At 45.8% G+C, this 15,580-nt stretch overlaps 1 protein-coding gene across 1 annotated transcript; it reads left to right on the plus strand.

Moving 5' to 3' along the window:
* The first annotated feature begins 10,280 nt into the window (after positions 1 to 10,280).
* On the plus strand, positions 10,281 to 11,120 carry LOC137639476 (protein FAM200C-like). Its single transcript, XM_068371746.1, has one exon. It carries the CDS (start codon positions 10,281 to 10,283, stop codon positions 11,118 to 11,120), a length of 840 nt encoding a protein of 279 aa, XP_068227847.1.
* Positions 11,121 to 15,580: the final 4,460 nt, after the last annotated feature.

Here is a 15,580-nt window from a genome sequence, read left to right on the forward strand (position 1 = left end):
CGGCGAAGGTAGAGGGGACTGGCTCCTCGACCACTACGGGAGCTGCGGGAGGTGGAGGGGCGACTTCGCCCTCCAAATCAGGGTATTCCACCTGATCATCTTCTTCCTCCGGATCCTCACCCATGAGGGTTCTCTCGGTGTTGTCGGACATGTCCGACATCTTCTCCACCTCGTCTAGACTACACTTGCTAAGCGTACACTCGATGTCCGGTTCTACGGTCACTTGAACCAAGGGGATCTGATCCTGGGGGATCACAGAATCTGCCGACGCTTTCGGAAAAAGGATGGCCTTCATCTTCTCGTTGGGGAGATACGGCCCGGCAGCGTTTTTCTAGAAACCGCGCACCCACCTGCGCAATTTCTCTAGAGCATTGTCCCTGGCTTCTAAGGACGGGGGGTTGTCAAACCCCTTGTCAAGGAGGCCTTTGCAGACTGGGCAGGAGACTGGATCACAGTACTTGAGGTTGCTCTTCCTTGCCGTACAGGGGTCGTGAGTCCGACACGCACCGTGCCCGTAAAAGTCCGGGCGGCGGACCGAGCAGAAGGGGCTTTCACATTTCACGTACTCCTCCTGTAAAAGAAAGAGAACATGAGTACATGGAAATAGAGTCATTACTTACATTACTCTTAAATTAAGATTCCTTAATCTAATTCTTAAACTTAGAATTGTTTTATGTGAGCTCCGGATAGGTGAGCTAAAAAAGAAGTAAGAAGACACATACTTGTGAATCCCGTCCAGCCAGGTACCGCAACCTTTTCTGCTGGCAATTCCTTAGAACCTGAGGTTATAGGAGAGGGAAAGGTATCACTATGGGGAAGCCAGAGTAGGCTTCCTTATAAAGGAATTGTCTGCAGGGTAGAGAAGGTCTGAGATCGTTCAGAACTTAGATAAAGGAGGGGAAATAGGATAAACCCCTCAATATTTGGGAAGGTCCAGGTAACAGACTGCACTGAGAAGCACAGAGTATGCTGGAAATATTGTATGGTACACTCATACAGCTCAGACACTGTCTTCAGGGTATGAAACAGGAAAGAAGATCATTCTGGCTATATGGATGTATAGGTCGACTGCCGGAACGGGGCCGGCAGCCGGGGGGAAGGGGTACTTGTCCCTGGAAGCCGCGGAGCGTTGTCGGCAAGCCGGCGGCAAGCCGGAGGCATGGTCCGGCGGGGTGAATCCATCAAGGCTACGCAATGAGTAGCAGATAGGTAGGAAACGCTTGTAAGGGCGACCGCCGGCACAGCGGCAGGTTTCCGGCTTGCCGGCGATGGTGAACCTAACTGGGTAAATTAGATGAAAGGTGTCTGAGAAGCCGGAGCAGCGGCGGCGGCCCCCGGCGGCGACGGCAAGGGGCGGCGTTCGCCGGCAGCGGCGACAAGGGGCGTCGGACCCCGGCAGCCGGCAGGTTGGCGCCATAGTTGGTCCTCAGACAGGAAGTCCTATGAAGTAGGAAGGTCACCGGGTGTGCTGGCGACTAGCGGCGGCACGGGGCGGCGGCAGGGTGTTGCCTTAGGTAATCCTGAGATAGGAAGGTCCTATGTGATAGGAAGTCACCTGGCGTGCCGGCGGAAGTCGCTGGCAGGCGGCGGCGGCCGCCGGCAGTGGACCAGCACCATGATAGGAGAGAGAAAGATAAGGAGGGAGGGAGGAAGGGTAATGTCCGAGACCCAACCGGCTTTCCTCCGTAAGGAGTGTACTCTTGATAGGGGGGGGAAACCCTATCATCCGACGGCAGGGAGCCGGCAGACGGCTGGGTGCCTAAGGTAATCCAAGGGAGGATCAGAGAACACTTTAGACAGGGGGGGGAGGGTGATCTCCTGCCGGTAGGGCGGCCGCTAACACAACCCCATAGTTCGACTATGAGGGATAAGTGTAGCAGAGCAGCCACCCAGGCAGGAGAGCGCAGCTTAACCTACACTTCTCCCTGAGGGGGAATTGTAGGACAGCGAACAGGGGTGTGAAGGCAAGCTGACACAAAGAATAGAGTGGTGTAGGGGGGGAAGGGGTGAGGGGGCAGAAGGGATCGCGACCCTAAAGCTCCCAGAGGGTGGGGGAATCTGTTTTCTATGCTACCCAGGTAGGAGAGAAGCGCTCTCCAACCCTAGGGTAGGTTAGCTCAGAGTAGGAACAGAACTGGTGTACTGTCCTTACCTATAATAAAACAGAGAACCCCCTGGCCTAACCTAAACCAGGAGATCTCCTCCTAGATTAGGTAAGGCTGGGGATGCATATCGCTAGGCTACAGGAGGAGGGGACGAGTCCCAACCAAGAGCAGTCTAGGGGAGGAGGGCTAGGCCTTCAGTCTCAGTCGATACCCCAAGGGAAAGACGTTCCTTAGGGGTGGACTGGGATGAACGATAAGTACTCTGGGGTTTTGACCGAAATCCCCCCATACACTATGAGAGGGAGGAGGGAAGAACTACCTAGCCTAACCTACCCGAAATGTTTCGGGTAAGGGGCTAGGAAAAGCAAGGCTACCCAGAGGGAGATACATTAGGGTGAGGGAGATAAGGAAGCATACAAGGGTCCCAGCATTGGGTTAGGTGTGGCCTGGCTGGGCCAGGCACCGTTCCTTGTATGGTTCCTCGAAGGCGAAAATATGTGCAACATGGAATCTTGTATAATGTTTAAAAAATGCCTAAATCTTCATTAAAATAACAATAGGAACACTCATATGCAGAAGTAAATATGAATACTAGGCTGCGGCCTATGCTAGGCTGAAAGGCTAGTATGGGGTCGACTGACTAAGAGCGCCGAAGACCACAACGGCATAAAATAACTATTCCTGAAAATGAAGATTAAATAACCCAAGATAAATCTAGTTATAAGGGCGGGTAAGACTAAGCTGGCTATCTAAGCCTATATCTTCATTAGCGTAAGCACTAGGAACACTTATTATATCATACTGAAGCAAACATGAACACTAGGCTGCGGCCTATGCTAGGCTGACAGGCTAGTATGGGGTCGGCTAACTAAGAGCGCCGAAGACCACTATCGGCATAATATAACTTATTCCTAATAATGAAGACTAAATAACTAAAGATTTATCATAGTTAAAAGGTCGGGTAAGGCTGTTCTGGCTATCTAAATACTGTAATGCATGCAAGCGAACAGCAGCGCCGTAAAATGGCGTCCCGGGGCAAGGCACAGCTCGGCCACAAAACACAAGATTTTAGCGTAAAAAATCGTTACTCAACGGCCAGAGCTTGTTTAAACAATACAAGAACCTGGTACTCTACTTTCCAGAAGAAGGTGAAGCAGAAGGCTGAGACATCTTGAAGGATGCACACAATAAACAGCGATAAAAGGGAACAAACCAAAGGGCGTTATCGCTACTAAGAAAGGAATGGAGTGGGCGGACATGACGTCACGCAAGTATGGCGCCGGTTTGTTTACGTTGTGAGTATCGTAACAGTGACGAAGGGAGGGTAACTTTGGAACGGCACCTCAGTTACTTCCCACATTCCCTCGCCACATTCCCTCCTCGAAGCGTAAACGCTAGGTGGGGTGCCGAAGGAGGTCATAGTGCTTGACCAAACGAAGGCTCAAGCTTTGTTGGCTAGCAGTCTGAAGAACAGGGGCTTCACTAATTCAAAGGTGCCAGCCCTGAGTAAGAAACACCATTCCTTTCTTGCTCCAGCGACAATGGCTTTCTACTTTGCGGAAAAAGGGTTCAAGGAAGTGAACAAGGCAGTGGAAGCTGGGAAACCTTGCCCTACACTGGAGGAGTGTAGGACCCTTTCCCTAGCCCTGCCCACAGATCATAAGGACTGGAAGGATATTCAGCTTACCTTCTCAGTTTGGAAGTTGGAGGCGGATATCGCTGGACGTCAGTTGAGCGAAAACCTCCAAGTTGTCTGATTTTCTCCTGCGTAAGGAGCAGGATACAAAGGAAAGGCATGCTGCCTCTCTGTCCCTTCAGGTTACCTTGGAGGCAATGGCCAGTGAACATAGGTCCCCAGATATGCTCATGGTTGTGGCCAAGACGCACTTGGCAACCCTAATTAAAGACTTTTATAGCTTTGTCAGGGCTAGAAGGGCTTGCAGGGAGCTCGTGTTTACCTCGGCTGCGGTAAGACACGAACCCAGGAAGTTGATATCTTCCAATATCTGGGGGAAGGACCTCTTCCCGAATGAAGTGGTCAAGGAGATAGTCGATAAGGCCGCCACGGAGAACAGGAATCTTCTCCAGAAGTGGGGCATGTTGGCTAAAAGAAAGTCTTCCCCGGATGAAAGTCCCCAACCGAAACGGAAGACAAAGAGGCCAAGGTTGCCCTCTCACCCCGCAAGACAACAACAGCAACTTCCCATGACCGTGGTGCCCCAGATGGTGGCACAGCCCCAACCCACCTACCAGAGGGTACCCCAGCAGGTGGTGACTCAGTCACCAGCCTTTATTCCTGCCTTTGAGAGGCAAACCACTACCTTTCGCCCTGAAGGTAGAGGATTCAGGTAGAGGTCCCTCTAGACGGCCCTCGAGAGGAAGAGGGGGTAGGGGAGGACGCGGTCAAGGAGGCAAGCCCTCCGAAAGCCAGAAGCAATGAGATGCTTCCGGTAGGAGGAGACGCCGACTATTTTGGGATTGTTGGACCTTCGATCCCTGGGCCCACAGCCTAATCAAGAATGGAATAGGTTGGAGCTGGAAGGCAGCTCCACCATCATTCCCTCAATTCTTCCAACACTCCACCCCCGTTCTGGAAGAATATACCCAAGAACTCTTGAGCAAATGGGTGATAAGGAAGGCAAAGTCCATCAAATTCCAAGGAAGGCTGTTTTGTGTTCCCAAGAAGGACTAAGACAAACTCAGTCATTCTGGATTTGTCGCCATTCAACAAGTTCAAGCTGCTAACCCTTCAACACATAAGGACCCTATTGCCCAAAAGGGCATACACAGTCTCCATAGACATGGCAGATGCCAATTGGCACATTCCGATCAATCGCCAACTCTCCTCCTACCTAGGATTCAGGCTACAAAAAAGAAAGTACGCTTTCAGAGTCATGCCCTTCGGACTAAACATAGCCCCAAGGATCTTCACGAAACTTGCACATGCAATCGTTCAACAACTACGCCTAGAAGGTGTCCAGGTGATGACCTACCTGGACGATTGGCTGGTGTGGGCAGCATCCGAGACGAAATGCAGGCAAGCATCCAAGAAAGTGATCCAGTTCCTGGAACATCTGGAATTCAAGATCAACACCGAAAAGTCTCGACTATCTCCAGCTCAGAAGTTCCAATGGCTAGGTATACATTGGAACCTACAGTCACATCGCCTCTCCATTCCATTAAAGAAGAGGAGAGAGATAGCGGGATCTGTCAAGAGACTACTGAAATCCAACAGGATATCAAGATGCCAACAGGAGAGTGCTGGGCTCCCTTCAGTTTGCATCAGTGACAGACTCAGTGCTAAGAGCGCAGCTAAAATATGCATCAGGAGTCTGGAGAAGATACACATCAAACGCTCGAAGAGATCTAAGAAGACCAATACCGATCCAACTACGATCACTTCTCAAGCCATGGTCGGAGGCCAAGAACTTGAAGAGGTTGGTGCCTCTTCTACTGCCTCCACCCTCAGTCATCATCCACACGGACGCATCATTGGAAGGATGGGGAGGTCACTCTCATCAACGGAAAGTTTAAGGAACTTGGTCTTTCAAAAACAAAAAACAGAATGAAAAATATAACAAGAGCAGCGAGAGCAGAGTAAAAATAACTTTAATGTCAATATTGGATAAAAAAACTTGAAAATTAAAAATATTAGATTCTTTATTTATATTGAATAAATATTGAATATGGCAAAGCAATGGAACTCTGATGGCTGAAGTGGAATCCTCAATCACTAGTGACTGCCTGTGGTAGAACCCACTCAACTCTTGCCTGTTTTTGAAAACTATGGATTCTGCAAACCACAAAAAGAATTCCATCAAAAAACAGATTTTGAGCGAAGCAAAAAATCTATTTTGGGGTGAGATAGCCATGTCGTTCTGATGGAAGGTTCCTTTAGTGCTTCCTAAGGGTATATATGACTACAGTGGATATTCCCAGAGAATTAAACTAAAGGTTTCCAGAATTCTAACTTCTGGCGCGAGTACCCTTAAGGTTGTCCTCTAGGATATCGCATAAAAACAGGGGACGTATTCTTGACACACCACATAGCTATCTGCACCCCACATAGCGTTTACGCTTCAAGGGGGGAATTAGTGGCAAGATATAGGAGGAACCATTACAAAGTTCTCCTCCGTTACTGTTATGGGTACTCGGATGACGTCATATGCGTCGGCCATCTTGCTGACGTCATCCCCGCCCACCAACTCCATTCCTTTTAGGGTTAGGACCAGCCCCCATGATACAGTAAGATCGGGAGGGGGCCTGCCAAGGCCTTATAGAGAACAAAGGGCAGGTCCATCAGGACGACATGGCTATCTCACACAAAAATAGATTTTTTGCTTCGCTCAAACTCCGTTTTTTAGGCTCAGGCCATGTCGTCCTGATGGAAGTACACCAGAACATTATTGTATCATGGATTTTTCCCCTCCGTAGTGCCTTCGACTTCTAGACAATATTCCTTTGGTCTTATGACCTAAGAGACCTATGACATTACCGGTACATGTCATTTCAACTGAGCATGTACTATGTTACTGCTTCCTGCCCCCCTGCAGGGAAGAGTCCCATCGGACTCTGGAAAGTCTCAAAGTTGCATGGTAAAGAAGCATCAAGAAGAACCTGCCGGTCCCAGAGCGAGGAAATAGAGTATGTATCACGTGTTGGAACAAGTTACACCAAGCTAGATGGGTTTGTTTAAGTGTAGGAACAATAGAATTCTATTGTTCAAGTGCCTTATACAGAGTAGAGGGATAATAATACTCACAAACAGATTTTATTATAATGTTAGGGCTAAATAAGATGCACGAAAACAATAAATCCATTTATTAACAATAAATGAGAATTAGCGTACATAAAACGGATTTTGAGCGTAGCGAAAAATCTATTTTTGGGTGAGGTAGCCATATCGTCCTGATGGAAGTTCCTTCGAATGTAGCTTCCTAGGTATATTTGACTGCAGTGATATATCCCAGAGAATTTACCAAAGGAATTCGGAATTATAACACCTGGAGCAAATATCCCTTAAAATTTTACGAAGGGATATCGCGTAATATCAGAGGACATATTCTTGACACGTCTCATGGCTATCTGCACCCCCAATAGAGCTTTCACTACGAGGGGAAAGAGAGGCAAGAACAAGGTGAGTCGTTCCAGAGAAATCGCTCTTGACGAGTCACTACTGCTCTGCAAATAGTGCGCCTGTCCGCCACCACGAGGCGCCACCGTCATTCTTTGTAGCTTTGTAGGTGTTGCAGATACAGTACTATAGGGAGGGATTCATTATCCTTTCGTCCCAAAAGAGGGTGGGTCCATCAGGACGACATGGCTACCTCACCCAAAAATAGATTTTTCGGTACGCTCAAAATCCGTTTTTTGGGCTCAGGCCATGTCGTCGTGATGGAAGTGTACCAGAGCATTAATGTATCTGTGGATTTCCAATAGTGCCGTTCATCTCGAGCTAAATCTTTCCTCTTCGGTCATTAGACCTAGAGACATTTGATGTTACCGTTATACATTGATCAGCTGATCATAAAATATGTCAGTGCTTCCTGCCCCCTACAGGGAAGAGTCTGGGTAGACTCGAGAAAAAAACCCCGAGGATTGTGAGTTCAGGGAACAATCTAGCAAACAGTTTGTATATTAGTGTCAACATATACGTAAAGCATAGTCTGTATCAGGATGGAATTGGCTTGGGCAGATTACTGTAACTCCCGGGTCTGTCGTGAAGAGACGGACAGGTTTATATATGTGTAGGAACACTTTTAAGCAGTAAAATGAACAGTCTAGTACAACAAGATCTTACCTGTTTGCCTGGAACACCATGAATCTTAGTTCTGGTATTGACTTAAATATCAAAAGAGTCAAGGATGCTCTGACTTATACATTTAAATAACTATTTAAATAAATATTTGTGGCGAAAGAGACACAAATATTCGTTCTATTGTTTATTACAAAATAGAAATCATGGTTGTAAACAATTACAATGTATGTTGAATAATTTTACATACAAGCATAAACAGTAATAACAGGATAAAAAGGGTTTGCCTGAAAAGGAAAACATTAGCCACTCAAGGGAAATATGCAGTTTTGCTATACAATCTGTTGTTACTAAAAACACTGTGCATATAAGAATGCCTAGCACTTGTGTCAGTTTATTATGCTTAATGTCACCTGTGTAGGGAGAACAGTCTATAGTGTATCACTTAAGCACAAAACTCAACACGATATGTCTTACACCCTTCACTATAAGTCCCTAATAGTGCACTGTTCTTCGCAGTAATCAAGCAGCGGGTTTTATCACACTGCCCGCCGCCACCACATGAAACTTAATTTCTTGTAATTGCTTCGTGTAGTGCTTGAAGAAGACCCTCGAGGACTTCCATCCAGTATAAGCACAAAGACTTTCAAACGACATCGTTTGGAAGAAATTCAGAGACGAGGCAACCTTCCTCAGATCATGACCTGCGGGTGTACTGTCTGGATCCGCTCTGCGAATGAAGTAGGTGATTTTCTCCCTAATCTGTTTCAAGGATAACGTTGAACCGGAAGTCTCTCCCCTGAAAAGCTGACCTCCCTTAAAGTCTGAAGTTCTTCGAAGATAGACCTTTAGGCATTCCACTGGGCAGAGGGATGCTTCTTCCTTCAGAGAGCTGATACTCCAGGGACCCCACCTTTTAGTGGGCAGCTCGTTCTTGGCGACAAACGTCGGGTCCGGAAAGAGGTTCAGATCTTCATTGTCTGTGAACTGAATGTGGCCATCATCCCTCAAGAGGACCATTATTTCGCTAACTCTGCCTTCCGAGGCTAGTGCAAATAAGAATATCACCTTCTGAGTCAAGTCTTTCAGCGAGCAATCCTCATTATTCAGGGTTGATACTAAATGAAGAATTTTATCCAAAGACCATGAAATGGGCTTAGGAGGAGCTGCGGGCCGAAGTTTTGTGCAGGCTTTAGGGATCTTGTTGAAGATTTTATTGGAAAAGTCTACTTGGAAGGCATAAAGTATTGGTCTGGCCTGGGCGAATTTACATGTAGTAATCGTTTTGGCTGCTAAACCTTGTTCATAAAGATGGATGAAGAAGGACAAACAGAAGTCCGTAGAAATCTCCTTAGGTTTCTTCGCCTTGACAAAGGCCACCCATTTTTTCCAGGAAGACTCATATTGTCTTCTTGTTGACTTTGACTTGTATTCTTCTAGGAAGTTGATACTGTCCCTAGAAATCCCAAACCGTTTCTTGACCGCTAAGGCGAGAAAATCATGAGATGAAGGTTCTGGGTTTTCACTGATGAAGCTGAGACAGTCAATTTCTGCACTTGTTGAGTCAGAACTGGGTCCGGCAACGGGATCAGTTTCAGGCGTAGTTCCGTTACCATGGGGAACCAAACGCTGTTGGGCCACTTGCGGGCCACTATTGCTGCCGTCCCCCAAAAGGATCTCAGCTTGTCGAGGACTTTCAGCAGAAGGTTGGTTGGAGGGAATAGGTAGATCTTGGACCATCTGTTCCAATCTATGGACATTGCATCCATTGCTTCCGCTAGAGCAGTGATTCTTAACCTGGGCGTTACCGCCCCCTAGGGGGCGCTGCTGACTTTTAGGGGGGCGGAAATAATCAGGGGGCGCTATGGGGGGCGCTATGTTCAGAATTTGCGCTAAGCTGTGCAGAGTACACACCCACGAGTCAGGTGAAGAAACAAGTAATAATACAAGATATATATATATATATATATATATATATATATATATATATATGGCATATATATATACATATATATCTATATATATATACATATATATATATATATATATATATATATATATATATATATATATATATATATATATATATATATATATATGGCATATATATACATATATATCTATATATATACATATATATATATATATATATATATATATATATATATATATATGTATATATATATAATATGCACACATATATACATAAATATACACATATATATACAGGTATATAGATAGATAGATAGAGATAGATAGGTATATGTATATTAACTAAGTTAATAATGAATTAGTTTTATAAATAAATAAATGAATAAATAAACGAACAATAAATGAGGAACAGATAAATATATATTTCCTTTTCCAAATAGATAATAAATCTTATTATACCAGCAGTGAAAGAAATCATCAGTACCATGATGCCCACTCAAAAAGATATAACTCCTTCAATTCCGTTGAGCAATAGTTCAGTGTCTTCCAGAATTGATGAAATGGCAAGTGACATTGAAAATAAACTTTATGATGAACTCAAAACAACACAATTTTCTTTACAACTTGATGAGACAACACTACGCGACAATGAAGCTTTGATACTGGCTTATGTGCGCTATATAAATAGCAGTCATGCAGTTGTTGAAGAGTTTCTGTTTGCTGAAAAATTAGAGGTTGACACTAAAGGTTCAACGGTTTATAAGGCAGTTGAACAATTCTTTAAACAGAAAGGAATTCCACTTTCAAATGTTATTGCTTGTGCAACCGATGGAGCACCGTCAATGGTTGGACGCCATCGTGGATTTATAGCACATCTGAAAAGAGAAGTTCCGGATATCTTTACAATCCACTGCGTCATTCACAGGCAGCATTTAGCTGCAAAGCATCTCAGTGACAGATTGCATAGTATCCTGCAAGCTGTTATCAAAGCAGTGAATAGGATCAAAGCCCATTCATTGAATGACCGCATCTTTCGCCAACTTTGTCATGAAAATGAAGAAGAATTTGAACGGCTCTTACTACATACGGAAGTCAGATGGCTTTCAAAAGGGAACTGTCTACGACGCTTTTATGACCTCTATGATTCTGTTCTTGATTTCTTTAAGTGTAAATTATTGGACGAGAAAATTAGTACAGATTTGGAAAACAGAAGAGCAGATGTTGCTTATTTGTCTGATATTTTCAACAAATTAAATGAGGTCAACATTAAATTGCAAGGAACCAAAATGTATCATCAAAGCAAAGGGAATAATAATGGCATTTATTAGTAAATTAGATTTCTACAAAAGCTGTTTACTAAGACTAGACTTAAATCAGTTTCCTAGCTTAAAAGCACTGAAGGAAAACCAAACCGATGATTCTTGTTTGTCAGACACTGATCTAGACTGCTATTCCTCTCATCTTCAAGCACTGAAAGAAGATATGACGATCAGATTTAAAGATCTCAAAGAATTGAAAATACCAGAGTGGGTTGTAAATCCATTCCAGGCTGATGCAACCAATGCTGATCCAAATCTAGTTGAAGAACTTATAGACTTGCAAAATGACATTAAAGGTAAAGTGTTGTTTCATCAGATTGGCTATGAAGCTTTCTGGCCAAAGGAACAAGATAAATATCCTCATCTTTGGAAAAAAAATCAAATTATTATTGTTAGCATTTCCTTCATCATACCTGGTAGAGAAAGGATTCAGTGTTGTCTTGCAACTCTTGACTAAGCAGAGAAATAGATTGCAAATATGTAAAAGGGGTGACTTGAGGCTCTGTTTATCAAATATTGAACCTGATATTATTAAGTTGGCAAGTTCTCACCAGGCCCAAGGTAGTCATTAATTACATTTGTTTCCTGATTTTTTTTTTGGATACGTATTTTTTTCATATTATTATTAGTATTATTATTTTGAGGTTTGTTTGTTTGGAGGCACATACATGTTCTATTTGAAAATTAACCTAAATACTGCGACTATTTTCTTCAAGTAATAATAAATGTGGATGTATTGGTCTTAAGTAAATATATCATATTCTAAGGATTAAATTTTTTATTTCCTAACTGGAAAACACTACAATGTAGAATCCGATGCAGCTTCACTGCATCAGTCATCATTTTAGTACAGCACTTATATTATGGTGGGCGCTAGCCTATAGAAATATCTGAAAAGGGGCGCTAGGGAGAAAAAGGTTAAGAACCACTGCGCTAGAGGATCCTCGTACGGGGCTACATACCGGGGTAGCTTCTTGTTGTCGCTCCTTGCGAAGAGGTCTATCTGCAGTCCTGGGACTTTGCGTAAGATGAAGGAGAACGATCTTGCATCTAGGGACCATTCTGACTCTATCGGTTTGGTTCTGGATAGAGCGTCCGCTGTCACATTGCGGAACCCTTGAAGGTGGACTGCTGACAAGTGCCATCTCTTCTTCTCCGCTAAGCGGAGGAAGGCTAGTATCACTTGATTTATGTGAGGCGATCTCAAGCCCTGTCGACTTAGGCATCTCATTATGACTTCGCTGTCTAGAACCAGACGGATGTGGATTAAGCAGCGGAGTTTCAGTTTCTTTAGGGAAAGAAAAACTGCCATGGCTTCTAGGAAGTTTATGTGGAAGGTTTTGAAGAGGGGAGACCAGGTTCCTTGGACTTTCCGATGGTGAGAATGACCTCCCCACCCTTCTTTTGAGGCATCTGTGTGAACGGTGACTGACGGTGGAGGTGGTTGTAAGGGAACCATGTTCTTTAGGTTCTTGGCCTCCGACCATGGCTTGAGTAGGGATCGCAGATGATTTGGTGTCGTCAATACTGGATCTGTCACTGAGGCGAACTGGAGAGACCCCAAAACTCTCTCCTGTTGCCTTCTTGATATCCTTGGGGATCGAAAAAGGCTTCTGACAGATCCCGCTATCTCTTTCCTTTTCTGTGATGGAATGGAAAGGCAGTGTGACTGCAAGTCCCAGTGGATGCCCAGCCACTGAAACTTTTGAGCTGGAGGCAGTCGAGATTTTTCCAAGTTGATCTTGAATCCCAAGTGTTCCAGGAACTGGATCACTTCCATGGAGGCTTGCCTGCATTCTTCTTCGGATGATGCCCACACCAGCCAGTCGTCCAGGTAGGCTACCACCTGGATTCCTTTTAGGCGTAGTTGATGAATGACTGCATTCGCAAGCTTGGTGAATACCCTTGGAGCTATGTTTAGTCCAAAGGGCATGGCTCTGAAGACATACTGTCTTCTTTGTAGTTTGAATCCCAGGTAGGGGGAAACTTGACGGCTGATCGGAACGTGCCAGTACGCATCCGTCATGTCTATGGAGACTGTCTATGCCCGTTTGGGCAACAAGGTCCTGTTATGTTGAAGCGTCAGCATTTTGAACTTGTAGTTCACTATGAACTTGTTGAGTGGTGACAAGTCCAGAATTACTCTGAGCTTTTCCGAGTCCTTCGGAACACAAAATAGCCTTCTTTGGAATCTGACGGACTTCGTCTTCCGTATAACTCTTTTGTTCAAGAGTTCCTGAACATATTCTTCCAATATGGGGGTTGAGTGTTGGAAGAATTGAGGGAAGGTTGGTAGAGTTGAGCTCCAACTCCACCCTATTCCGTTCTTGATTAGGCTGTGGGCCCAGGGATCAAAGGTCCAACGATCCTGGAAGTAGAAGAGTCTCCCTCCTACCGGTACCATCACATTTTGAGTGCTGGGAGGAGGATTTACCTCCTTGGCCACGTCCACCCCTGTTGCCCCTACCTTTGGAGGGGCGTCTGGAGGAGCCTCGAAAGGATCCTCGAGACTTCGGCCGAAAGGTCGTAGACTGCCTTTCAAACACTGGGGTGAACACTGGTGACTGAGTCACCAGGGTTTGGGGCACCAGTTGAAAGGTGGTGGGTGGTTGTGCCATTGTCTGGGGCACCATGGCCGCTGTCAGCTGCTGTTGCTGCTTAGGCCGAGAGGGCACTCTACAGTAGGTCGTTTTGATCTATTCTTTGGCTGGGGACCCTCGTCAGCTGAAGATTTCCTTTTGGTGGACAAGCCCCACTTGGAAAGGAAGTTCCTGTTTTCAGTGGCAGCTTTGTCCACGACCTCTTTGACCACTTCACTTGGGAAGAGGTCTTTTCCCCAGATGTTGGAAGCTATCAGCTCCCTGGGTTCGTGCCTCACCGCAGCCGAGGCGAACACGAACTCTCTACAAGCCCTTCTGGCTTTAATAAAGTTGTACAGGTCTTTAGTCACCGTCGCCAGATGGGCTTTGGCGAAGACTATGTACATGTCTGGTTTATCTGGGATGCTTGCCATTGTCTCCAGGCCAGTCTGTAGAGACAAGGAAGCGGCTAAGCGTTCTTTTGTCTCCTGCTCTCTACGCAGGAGAAAGTCCGACAGCTTGGGGAGGTCTTCGCCGAACTGTCGTCCGGCAATATCTGCCTCCAGCTTCCCGACTGTGAGGGTGTTGTGAACATCCTTCCAGTCTGCATCGTCTGATGGGAAGGCAAGGGAGAAGGGTCTACACTCTTAAAGTGTAGGGCACTGTTTCCCTGCCTCGACTGCCTTTAAGGCTGCCTTGAGCCCTTTGTCCATAAAGGGAAAGGCACGTTGAGGATCAGCAATGAAGGACGGGTGCTTCTTGCTGAGAGCCGGCACCTTAGAGCTAGTATAGGCCCTCTCCTGTAATGTGGTGGTAAATAAGGCCTGAGCCTTAGAGTTCAAGGACAATCGTTTCCTTGGGCTCTGTCTCCTCTTTGGATGCGGGTTCTGTCCTGAGGCGGACGTAGCAATCCAGGTAGGCCCTTTTGCTGGGCCAGAATTCAATTTCCTCTACTGGGACAGTACCCAGTTTATCCGAGAGGAAGATCTTCCCGCCCGACATGGGCATGTGCTCTGCGTACCTCCAAGGGTTAACGTCAGAGAAGGCAGGAAGATCCTTAACGTTTAGCTTCTTCAGAGCCAAACGTGCTGCAACCAGTTGCTGTATCTCAGTCCAAAAAGAGGCCTCCTTCTCGGTCGATTTCTGTTGCATGTCTTGCACCATGGACAGCAACGAGTGCAAAGTACTCGTAAGTGAATCCAGTTGGGGCGCAGTGTAGGAAGTAGAAGGCACCGGCTCATTCCCTGTGGCCGATGACACCGAAATCGTATCGGCTTTCTCAGTTTGTGGTTCAGGTGGAACTTCATCCGCCTGATCCAACTCCTCCACTAGGAGATTGTTCTCAGTCTCCTCTGAGACAACTGACATGTTGTCCTCAAGTTGGATGTTCTCCAAGGCATCCGAAACTTCAGATTCTACCAGAATCTGAACAAGGGGAATCTCAGGTTAAGCCTGGGGAATAACTGCATCCGAAGATACCCTAGGGAAAAGACATGCCCTCATCCTTTCGTCAGGAAGGTATGGGCCAGAAGTATTCTTCTGGAAACCCCTGACCCATTTTCGCAGCTTCTCCCTTGCTGCGTCCCTTGACTCAGTGGACTTTTGGTCATCAAAAGCCTCTTTTACTAGGCTGTCACAAACGGTACATACCTGCGGGTCCCAATACTTGAGAGCCCCCTTGGTGACAGCGCAGCGAGCATGGGTCCTGCACATGTCGTGGCCGCAGAAGTTCTTACTGCGGACCCTGCAAAAACTATTCCCGCACTCAGGATGCTCCTCCTGTAAAGAAAGGAAAAGTCTATTAGTATTCGGTGAAATTCTCAAATTTCAACATACATAATATGTTATATTAGTTTGGATAGGGTAAGCTATAAGTAGGAAAGACACCAA

This window comes from Palaemon carinicauda, chromosome 4, assembly GCF_036898095.1.
Source record: "Palaemon carinicauda isolate YSFRI2023 chromosome 4, ASM3689809v2, whole genome shotgun sequence".
In the NCBI taxonomy this organism is placed as follows: Eukaryota; Metazoa; Arthropoda; class Malacostraca; order Decapoda; family Palaemonidae; genus Palaemon; species Palaemon carinicauda.